Raw genomic sequence first — 12,281 nt, forward strand, 5'->3', positions numbered from 1 at the left:
TTTTAGAGCCAACTCTGGGTACCAAATAAACTGCATGTGCCAAATTAAGACACAGTACATTATGGCTGGACAGTTAACACCAGCTGGGATGGCCCCTACTTTTTAACAAATCCCTGAAAATCTACAAAGTCCCATTTGAGACCAAATACACATCTCTATGTCATCATTTACAGTGTGGGTTACTCATAACAACAATGATCACAAGCAATAAGGTAAACATCGTGGTGTTGACTACTAGTATTTATTTTTACATTTTAATACTGTTCACAATTGATTGTGTGGTTTGAACTTGGTGTATGTTTGGGGCAGGGGTGGAAGACAAGAATTCAGTGTACAATTGATTGTATGGTTTGAACTCAGTGTATATTTGGGGCAGGGGTGGAAGACAAGAATTCAGTGTACAATTGATTGTATGGTTTGAACTCAGTGTATATTTGGGGCAGGGGTGGAAGACAAGAATTCAGTGTACAATTGATTGTATGGTTTGAACTCAGTGTATATTTGGGGCAGGGATGGAAGACAAGAATTCAGTGTACAATTGATTGTATGGTTTGAACTCAGTGTAAGTTTGGGGCAGGGATAGAAGACAATAATTCAGTGTACAATTGATTGTATGGTTTGAACTCGGTGTATGTTTGGGGCAGGGGTGGAAGACAAGAATTCAGTGTACAATTGATTGTATGGTTTGAACTCAGTGTATATTTGGGGCAGGGGTGGAAGACAAGAATTCAGTGTACAATTGATTGTATGGTTTGAACTCAGTGTATGTTTGGGGCAGGGATAGAAGACAAGAATTCAGTGTACAATTGATTGTATGGTTTGAACTCAGTGTATGTTTGGGGCAGGGATGGAAGACAAGAATTCAGTGTACAATTGATTGTATGGTTTGAACTCAGTGTATATTTGGGGCAGGGGTGGAAGACAAGAATTCAGTGTACAATTGATTGTATGGTTTGAACTCAGTGTATGTTTGGGGCAGGGGTGGAAGACAAGAATTCAGTGTACAATTGATTGTATGGTTTGAACTCAGTGTATGTTTGGGGCAGGGATAGAAGACAAGAATTCAGTGTACAATTGATTGTATGGTTTGAACTCAGTGTATGTTTGGGGCAGGGGTGGAAGACAATAATTCAGTGTACAATTGATTGTATGGTTTGAACTCAGTGTATGTTTGGGGCAGGGATAGAAGACAAGAATTCAGTGTACAATTGATTGTATGGTTTGAACTCAGTGTATATTTGGGGCAGGGATAGAAGACAAGAATTCAGTGTACAATTGATTGTATGGTTTGAACTCAGTGTATGTTTGGGGCAGGGATAGAAGACAATAATTCAGTGTACAATTGATTGTATGGTTTAACAATAACAATAACACTAAAATAATGGGGCTCCCTATCTGTAACGTGGAGGTGGTCAGTTTTTGATTACCACTACACATTCATCATACAAAATAGAAAAAAAAGACGTTATGAATTGTTATGTAGTCCAGATCTTTATTGACTATTTGAAATTAATGTTACATCAACTCTGTCACTTTGAAGGGTTTCCTTTTTCAATAATGGTTAGTTTCTTACACACTTGCATAACGACCTTTGACCTTTAAAAAGACAAGAGTGACAATAAATGTCCAATAACATATTTTTACAAATTTAGAGATGTTACATTTTAATAAATCCACAAAGTAAACAGTTTGTGCAAACTAGCCAATCATTGCAAAGATTAGTAATGCATAATATTCATACATGAAAATTTGCATATTAGTCTTCACAACTGTCACCATGAACTGTGCTAGCCTCATCAAATAGTACCAAAATATGACTGCCAATGTCAGGAAAACTGAGGACCCACAGTATGATCTAATTGGCAATTATTACTTCACCACAGGAAAGAAAGGTGTCTCTGTTTATGATTGACCTAAATCACCATGGAAACACCAAATGTGACAATGTTATGTTCACATCTTTCTTGTCAACTTCCCTTTAGTGAAATGTTTTCTCTTAGCAGATCAATTGAATGAAAAATCACTTCGAAAGGATGCTGATCAAATCTCCAGTATCACAAAAAAATTATAATTTGGAAGGAACAAAAATGAGTTGGAACAAGTGCATCAAGTTTTGATATGGAGGTGTTTGTGGTGCTGAAACAAAATGTATTGATTCTGACAAATGTGCTACACAAATTGGATTAACTTTACTCCATGGAATGAATTAATATCACATGTGTACATACCCAAATAGTTCTTACTATTCTACATATAACCAAGTTTTGTCATGGGCAAGTTGACTGACACAAAAATATAAATATCAAAACTGGCATATGGACTAGAATGAACAGTTCTCCAAATTTTCTGTTTTGTGATTTTCCAGTATGTGTATACATGTAGCAAACAAAAGTTTAGAGAATGTGTACGTTGAGGGCTCCTATCCAGCTCCATGTATATCATTAGATTTGTGCTAGGAAAACTTGAAGTATTCAGTGAACACCCTAAGTTGATGTGTTTTGTATGCACATGGCTTCTATTATGTTGTTTATATTTTGGAGGCTGAATACAGGTTATTATACGAGTCCAAACTGACACATACTGAATGGATGGAATAGATGTTTTGTCCATTCCTATGTTGTTGTATTTTTCACGCTCCGCTTCTTACAAGATCATAGTATCTGGTATATCTGAACAAAGTACATTGTATATGACTTGATTATTGAACATACCTTTAGTCATCACTATTTCTCAGAAAATAGTAAAACTTTAAAATTTGGAAGAAATGTTCATCCTAATCATCATACTAATTCAGATTCTAAACCTGTAGTTTTTGGACATGTTGTGCTATTTATTGTTTACACAGTTTTAGTACTTTTACCAGTAGTGTCAGTGAAAGACAAAGAATGAACATTATTTCACAATAATGAGATAGTTGAAAAAACATGTTGATTCCAAGTAACGAGTTTGTCCACAGAAGGCAGACATGAAATACATAAAATTGGAATGAAAAACTAAACACCATCTACAGCCTTTTCCTGTTAAAGTATAAGGTTGACAGAAATCCCCTTGTCAAGAAATATACACAGATTCCCTTTGAAATTTTTTTTAAAAAAGAAGAAGATTTGTTTTGGTCTATAATTCATCTTTACCGCTGTCTTCATCATCATCCATATCAAAATCACTGAGATCAATATCATCTTCAACTGGCAACTAAAAGTAAAAGATGAGTTATATTGAATTTACTGTTAGGGTAACAATATTAATACTTAAATTATGTACCAGTGATGACTAATATAGAAATGTGCATATACTCGTGGTATTTGTACTGCAGTGAAATTCCAAAAAACATTATTGCATTTGTGTATTCAAATTGGTCTATGTACATAAAGTAATATGAAACATTGTTCCATTATTTTATGAAATTTTCTGTTTTTGATCAACATATCAGTATGTATTGGTAAAAGAGTGAGTACCAGTGTGTATATGTGTGTACTCAAGACATTTACACTTCTACACATGTACATGAACTCTTTTCTGCTGCATTTTCACTTACTACTTCCACAGAAAACACTGTAAGCACTCACTCATGCAAATACTCCTAGAGTATTCTGTACATGCATTCCTGTGTCATGAATTAGTTCTGTCATATTACAATTATACATCAAGTATTTGATTTGATTGAATGAAGCCGACTGAGATAGTTGCGAGATTTGTCAGTAGCTTATAAATAAATACCACTTAGTATGTGGAATAATACAATTAGTTTGGTTTTAGAAATAAACAACCAAAGATAGTTTGATCAGATTCCTGTAAATAAAAGCAATCCATGAAAAATTCTTGAGTTTAAATTATTCTGCTGAGTACTTCATTCATTGTAATATATGACGTAAGAAAAAGTTGCCTGTTTTATTTCTATTTGGTAGTTAATTCCTCACCTCTTGGGAGAGGGAGTCAGTGGTTCCAATAGTATATGTGGCTATTCTACCACAAGAGGGCGATATTTAAGTACAAAACGATACTTACTTCACCATCTTTGCCATCCCAGGGTTCATTTTTCTGAACTTTAGGTAATTTAGCACCCTTGATTGGTGCAGTGGATCCTCTACCAAAAGATAATTCTCTGCAAATCAACAAAACAGAAATATGAATACAACTAAACATGTTATTTCCTTGAGCTAGAATCATATCTTATAGTGACTGTAGTTCTGGACTCACAGTGTCAATTATTTACTAACTACATCACTCGGCCTTTATCAGTAGACTTGTCATATGACTGCCTGGGACTGAAATATCAGTAGTATACAACACCTTATATAAGTTATAAATACCAATGAGAGGATTGGTGATTGATCTCTGCCTGACCAATCAAGTTTGTTTTTGGACGAGTTGCCATGGCAATCTCAATAGATTTGCACTCATTTGCTTTATACACATGATTATGTATGTTTAATCTGTAGATACAGCCAGTGTTAACAAACCCTCTCATTGTGTTCCAAAACATTACTGATATTTGTGTGCTGCATTTCTCAACTGGCGAAGATAAAGAAAACAGTAAACCATCACACACAGTGTATTACATGTAAGTGTACAGTTAGTACTGGCAACGTACTAAGTACACGTACCTAAGAAATTCAACGAGACCATCTTCACTAAATGATCCTTTTAATAAAGCAAATTTCATTTTTCTACTATTGACTGCCGCCATGGCTGGGTATCCAAAGCCGCCGATACCTAAAGCATCTTCTATATCTGGTTGTGCAACTGCTTCAGCCCATACCCATCTGAAATACACATCAACAGATAGTTACACATCATGTTTGTCATGTCATGGTTACCACACAGCATGTTTGTTACATAGTTGTCACATAGCACGGTTTGTTACATAGTTGTCACATAGCACAGTTTGTCACATAGCTGTCACATAGCATGGTTTGTCACTTAGCATAGTTTGTCACATAGCATGGTTTGTCACTTAGCATAGTTTGTCACATAGCATGGTTTGTCACTTAGCATAGTTTGTCACACAGCATGGTTATCACTTAGAAATCAAAAATCATGGTTGTCATGTGTCATCGTAGTCAAGTCATATATGATGTTATACCACATAAGGTTTTGAACATGGTTTACAAAAACAAACACAAACACAGTGTTATTATATATTTTTTTATTTTTCCCTAGGAAGTACGAAACAAAATGTATTTTTCTTGTCCTAATACTACCATAATGACTGACTTACCCCCACATCTTCTTCTTGTACCTGTCTGCCATATCACGCAGTAAATCTAGGTACTTATTACGTCCTGCTGCTCCAGTATCAAGAATATGTGGTAGAATAGAGATAACACAAAGCTGGTGTTTGCTGCATGCTTCTTCTAGAACTTTCTCCTCTACAATCTACAAACAACAGACGATTTGATGAAATACTAAAGTTATAGACAGTAAAGCAAAAACGTAACCCATAACATTGAATAGTAAATTCAGAGGATTCAATATAATCATCCCATTACTGAGATACTGGTGATGAATTCCATGTGAAACTTAAAGGGGACTGCCATTTCTAGGAAATAAAGGCATTTTTATAAACTATGGCTTCTGGAGTGTTATTTCATGATGTTAACTTACCTACAAGTACTTGCAATTTAAGTTCAGAGAAACACCAAGTTGATTTTGTGTCTTTATAGTACATCTTTGCTCTAGGCCATTGCATCATGGGAGAATAATATATTCATGGCTGCACAATGAATATTCATGACTAGTGAGTGCTTATTCCCTTCAGTGTTAAAATATCAGCATAGATAAAAGCACAGAATCAACTTGATGTTTCTCTGAACTTTCTGACTCCCATGATGCAATAGCCCACAGCAAAGATACCCTATAAAAGCAAGAAATCAACTTGATGTTTCTCTGAAATTTCTGACTCCCATGATGCAATAGCTCACAGCAAAGATACCCTATAACAGCAAGAAATCAACTTGATGTTTCTCTGAAATTTCAAGTAATTGTAGGTGATGTAAAATCGTGAAATGACTCTCTAGAACCTATAGTTTATGAAAATGTCTCTATTTCCCAGATTGTGTTCCTCTTCACAGCTAGTGAGGGTAACAGCTTTAAACGTTAGTCACATGAACCAGTATTTTGGACATGTACAATAAGGTACACTTCTAATATTATGGACTTCTCACCTCTTCAATTTCTGGTGGTGGAAGATTTTCAGCAACTTTATCAAGACACCAGTTAGCAATGTCTCCAGCTGTTCTTCCTCCCTGGAAATCTTCAGCTTCACCAGATTTCTTTCCGGCTGGGAAATATTTAATACTTGGGTACCCTCGTACCTGCATAACAATGATATCAAATTAAAGTTAAAACGATTTCAAATTATCAAAGTATGCAATGTTTAAGCATTATCAAAATCTTTGCAATGTCATAACATTAATGGAGTGCTCAATTCTCTTGTACTGCATTCTGATCAGATTCAAGTTTGACCAGATATTCATGATTTAATGTTATTCTATGTTCTGATCAGATTCAAGTTTGACCAGATATTCATGATATAATAACCTCTGTTTAAGTGATCCGTTAACTAACACCTGCTAATGCAATATCAATCCCTGTTTATCTAACTTTTTAACTGTTGATACATGTAACTCAACTTATTGATAAGGGCAATTTAATCTATAACCCTAACTGCCATGACCTTTCAACTCCTACTGACCTGACCTGACCTATTGACCCCAACTGCATTGATCCCTATTTATTTCCAAGATGGCTACATCTACTAATAGAGTGGGATATTTTAGTTTATGATTCTGTTCATCCACATTTGTGATAAAGTGAAACAACCTTCTACCATTCAGAACACATGTCTGTTTCTCAATCAAAAGTAGAAGAAGAGAACTTGTGCAAGAATCTTAGTGCTTCCATGATGAATATAACCTATCATATTATACATGGCACAAAGATCAAATCGTTATTTATAAATAGTGAGTGTAGGCTGTGATACTTACCCCATATCTCTGTGAAATGATAGTTTCAACTGTTGCATCTACAGCACCAAGTTTAAACTTTCCTTTCAACTGTGTAGCAGCTTTGGCCCATTCTGGTTCTAAGTTTTTACAATGTCCACACCATGGTGCATAGAATTCTACCAACCAGTGTTCATCACTGTTCAATACCTTGTCTTCAAAGTTACTGTCAGTCAAGGTAATAACATCTTTGTCACTACCTCCACCACCACTATCTCCACCCTGGTGACAAAGTAAATCAACTTTATTTTATGAACTCAAATCATGTTGAAGGATATAAAAAGAAAATACAACATATTTTTCTGGCTGCTCTATATCACAACAATGTATGTTTATCTTTCTTGTATTAATTCCAAACACAGAGTGTAAATAATTTATTAACTTTATTTTCTTATTGAATCATATACAGCTGAAGAAGACGGAGTGATCTAGTCAATGTGTACTAGGTAAACTATTTATGCTCTGAGTTTTGAACTACTACAAAATATTATTTCAGAGCAAAGAAGCAATTTTTTAATTTGTAACATGTGTCTGTATTTATCACTTCACACTGAAATAACACATCATCCAACATTTGCGTCTTATTTTATTACTATTGTAATTTTTTTAAAATTTCTTTCTAAAATATTTGTTCTCTCAATTCTTGATGTTTATGTTTTCAATTCACTCATTAAATTCTCCACCATTTGCTTCATTGTTCATAACTACTACTAACTTTTCTTAATAAAATTTCATTTAAAAGTAATTGTTCTCCATCATGAATCCATTTTTCAATTTGTGTTTATTTTTGACTCATTTTTCTGTTCACACCCTGAAATATTGATTGAATATTAGCTTCGTATTTCATAACATATGAATTTGTACAAAAATAAATAAAAAAATTCAGTCTAACATTCCCCTTTATCTTGTTTCCTTTCTACCTTTGAGTTCATTTATAACCAAATTAAATACATTGTAACTACAATAACACATAAACATTCACATATCATATTCAACATCAGCTTCTTCTTTCATAACTTTTTTATCATTTTTTATCACTAATCGAAAAATTTACAGTCTGAAAGGTGTCTTCTCTATTTTTCATTTCCTTTTCAAATTTGAGGTTATATTTTTTGACTTACGCCAGTTCTTTGACCACCACCACTACCACCACTGCTACCACCCTTCTTGCCTAAACGCTGTCCAACAATGTCTTTGGCTTTTTTCAAAGCCTCAGCTGTAAGACCATCAGCTGTTCTGGCACCTGTTATATCAATTAGGAAAATTAATATATTCATAATTAATAATTTATGCAAATTTGCTGATAAGCCTAGTGTGTATATTTTTTACATTAAAAGTCATGAAATTCCTTGCCTTAAATTGCCAAGAATCTTGATATTCTTTAAATCTATTGATGCAAATTACAGAGGAAGACTGTTTTTAACTTTACAGTGAAAATGATAGCGTTAGTTGGTTTGCCTGAAAATGAATACTTTTATAAATGAATTTACATACTAGATACTGTAATCTGAATAGTGACCATCTGTTTGTTGTACTAAGGGAACCATATGATATACAATAAATGTACATAAATACATCTACTCCATACAAACCATGGCTTTGTAATTTACAGTAACTACATATGTATATAACAATCTAATATCTGCTATACATCATGTTACTGACATTTCATTCATTCATTTCAAATATCACACATCTGTCTCTAGCATACTACAGATTAACATACAAAGAACACTGAATACTTTCAACAACGCTCAAATGATTTTATTTTACTTTTATCTTATTAACAGGATAACTAAAGTCACCAAGATTTGTACGATTTGTACAATGGGGTCAGTGTAACAAGTGGGAGCAAGTTCTTAGATATGTAAGATTGATACAATGTCAATGCGGGAAGAAATGGGTGTATCCAGGAAACCCCACTTTGTTTAACAGTAAATTCAAACCAAATGCCGCCTTCTTACTTTAAGTGTGGTAAATCAGCCATAGACTTGAACTAGACCGATGGACAACTTGTTTAACAATTCAGCCACCACCGTCACCACCCCCACCCTCACCATTGTCACCACCCCCACCCTCCCAACAATATTTCTATTCCACTACAGTGTTTTCTCTTTGTACAATTCATTCAACCAGTTTGATATACTTACCATTGTAATCTTGTGGTTTGTTCTTATCCTGACCAAATACCTTGATAGTAGGGAAACCTTGGACTTGGTAGGGCGCCCCCAATTGTTGATGTTTGGTCATGTCAACAGCACCCATTTTAGCTATACCCTGCAACACAAGGAATTCAAAACATTATTGTAAGAAAACAACTTTTATGTGTTTAATAAGTAATAGTGCAATGTATCATTATATACACATAAAGAAACTGTAAATGTTGTTCTGCCTTATCAAGCTTCTAAACTAGTGAGTGAATTCTGATAGCAAAGCATGAATGTTGTATCTTACAGACTAATGCATATGCTGTTTTTATGATTTTCAAAATATGTACTTGTGTCGTCTAGATCTGACCATCCTCAAAATACTACATCCCATAATATCAACAGTATCTTCTTCTGTATTTGACATGTCAACATGGGGAATAATAAATTGGGACTCTCTGAATATTGACTTTTTATTCTATTCTGTCAGCAGGAATTGTTTTTGGTTTGCATTAATATGTATTTTAAGTGTAAAAACAAAAGAATGTTTAGTATATACATATGAGGGCACTGTTCATTGGAAAGGTCCACCTGATAAGACAATTAGTGCATGTACCTTTAAGGCTGTTGCTGCTTTGTCATACTCTGGGACAAGTGATTTACAATGTCCACACCTAGAATGAAAACATAACAATACATTACAATTCTATGAATAGATGACTTGCAAAATCTACAAATGAGGATTCAATGTATACAAGACAATATTACATACAATGTTCTGTGAACTGATGTATGTAAGGTCTTAGAATTATTTTGTGCTATAGCGCATTATGTACTTGGACAAAGATAGAATTGACAGTTATAATGAAACCCCCTAACCAAGCCACAACATGTATACTACAACAGACTGTTTTACTAATTAACTGTTGATATTTTTAACTACCTTAAATATTGTAGCTGGAAATTTCTTTGTCAAAATTAAATTAATTTTACAAGTTACTGTAGTACACTCAGAACTTACCAAAAATAATAAATATTTTTTGCTGGTTGGTAGATCACAAAACAATGTACATCTGAAAGATACATTGTAAATTACCGAATAACAAATACCTTACAGGATAACTAAACAATATACTTACCATGGTGCATAGAATTCAACAATCCATACAGAATCACTCTTTAACATTTTCTGAAAGTTATCAGGATTGAGGTCAACGACATCTGAGGTACTACTATACAAGCCGTGTGTGTAGCCTGTTAGCACCACGCAAAGGACAATACCTGAAATGGACAATGGAAAGTGAACTTAAAACTGCACTAGCTGTAACTGGAACGGTCTAAAAAAATGTTTTGTTAGGTATAACTTGCTCTTAATATTGTACACCATGAGCAGTATTTCATCAAATGTACTTTTGCACTTGTCTACATGATAAATCAAATCAAATTGATTTTTGGGTCCACACCCAAAAATCAGTGCCCTCAAAGGTGATCACAATTTCAACCTGTTTCTGTAATACTTATGGAAAATATTGATAAAATTTCTGATAGACTGCATCATTTGCATGTGTGTTAAAATCTCTTCCTACTCCCTAGATTGCTGGTTTTTTTCAGTACTCCCTGGATTGATCATAATTATACAGTTCCTCAAACATACTAATTTCAAAGGTGTATATATTTTGCATGAAATGATTGGATTAGTAACACATATTCAAATGCTGTATGTCCAATCAAACTCTAGTGTACGTATCAAGCTGACATCATGTACACTTTTGGAAACATTTCAATCGTTCATCTGCATTACATCCATAGTTCCGTGGTGTGTCATTCATAAAATTGGAAAGAATTACAAGATGGGTGAACTGGTATTCAAAAGTTCCCAACTGTATGATACATTACCAACAAGTGTTATATATCTCTACCTTGCAATGTTTGATGAGGGAGGGTACAGTACTGTATATCATTATCAATAGAATGATACAAGAGCTAGATTGTGTTAAATTTGTCCTGAATCAGTGAATGGGGCCAATTGGTCATAACATAAGCTAAAGGTATGGCTTTATTTACCAAAGGCATCCTTGAAGTGTGAAATTACAAGTGAAGACTTGTGCATGAACACAGAATTTGAAGAGAGTTTTAGTATTATATTAATGTTACAGAAACCGACACAACAATACCATATTGTTGCTTGATTAATATCTCACTCGTATTAATTTAAACACACAGTATACGCAAATAGAAACAGGCCTGTGCTAAATATTTTTTTTTATTCACAAAAACCCACACAGACATGGCCGGCCACTGGGTGACTTTGGAAAGGAACACGCCCTTGCTTTCCTAGTTCATTCAAATGTAAATGTACCGTATGAAGGTCGAAGGAGGAATAACGAGTCAACTGGTTGTATGCGATCTAGATGTATGACGTGTACTATCATGAATGGAGATGTTTGAACTTTCACTGGTGATGGTGTTTGTTTGACGAGCTCTACCGTCTGTGGTGCTATGTTTTGGGAAATGGTGATTAACGGTGAATTTATTAAGAGTGTACAAAGCATTGTCCTAAACTGCTGGGCTTGGTCACTAAATATAAGAAAGGGACCGATCACATAAAGCCTTGGTGACTCAGCAAACAGTCTCATCAATTTGGTCCTCATCCAGTGCAGTAGTCAATTTGCAAACTGAACTTTTTATGAGCTGGGAACTTTGATAGTGCTACACAAAATATGGAGACGTAGTAAATATCAATTAAACGGTCTAAAAACAATAGAAATCTAGTTGGTTAATCCAAAATAAAAACTGGATTGAGTAAATAAGTGGAAATTAAAAAATGTTTACGTTACAATAACCTTGCAACCCATTTAGCTTTCACCTCTGGTGGCCTGGACTGAAGAAGTTGAGGAAACTTGAGTGATCAACGGAAATTCTTGTCGGTAGTAATATACACAATGAATACTTCGATGTCAAACTCTCCTTGACGAAAGAAAATTAACTATATATTACCTGTGATGAATTTCATGGCTGGCGATCCCATAAACCGGCAAGTTTCATAGGCAGACTTCACTGAGTGGCGACGTAGTCAAACAACGTGTTTTCTGCTACCCGATTGAAAGTGTCCTACCGTGGCTCTATCTGA

At 34.5% G+C, this 12,281-nt stretch overlaps 1 protein-coding gene across 1 annotated transcript; it reads right to left on the reverse strand.

The window, feature by feature from the left end:
- Positions 1-1,484: 1,484 nt before the first annotated feature.
- LOC144445121 (protein disulfide-isomerase A6-like) lies at positions 1,485-12,276 on the reverse strand. The gene is made up of 11 exons (XM_078134675.1): positions 12,149-12,276; positions 10,291-10,432; positions 9,768-9,825; positions 9,155-9,281; positions 8,126-8,247; positions 6,987-7,226; positions 6,165-6,314; positions 5,219-5,376; positions 4,605-4,763; positions 4,006-4,102; positions 1,485-3,192 (listed from the first exon to the last, which is right to left on the reverse strand). The coding sequence occupies exons 1-11, from the start codon at positions 12,177-12,179 to the stop codon at positions 3,115-3,117; spliced, it is 1,362 nt and encodes a 453-aa protein (XP_077990801.1). The 5' UTR covers positions 12,180-12,276; the 3' UTR covers positions 1,485-3,114.
- Between the last annotated feature and the right edge of the window lie 5 nt (positions 12,277-12,281).

Source organism: Glandiceps talaboti, chromosome 13 (genome assembly GCF_964340395.1).
Source record: "Glandiceps talaboti chromosome 13, keGlaTala1.1, whole genome shotgun sequence".
NCBI classification, from domain to species: Eukaryota; Metazoa; Hemichordata; class Enteropneusta; family Spengelidae; genus Glandiceps; species Glandiceps talaboti.

What these genes read in the sequence shown, in the direction of transcription:
- LOC144445121 (XM_078134675.1), bottom strand. Translation starts at nt 12,179, where the DNA reads ATGGGATCGCCAGCCATGAAATTCATCACAG. An exon ending in AGCCATGAAATTCATCACAG is followed by an intron (nt 10,433 to 12,148) that starts GTAATATATAGT and finishes TGTCCATTTCAG; the next exon opens with GTATTGTCCTTTGCGTGGTG. An exon ending in CAAACCACAAGATTACAATG is followed by an intron (nt 8,248 to 9,154) that starts GTAAGTATATCA and finishes TTGATATAACAG; the next exon opens with GTGCCAGAACAGCTGATGGT.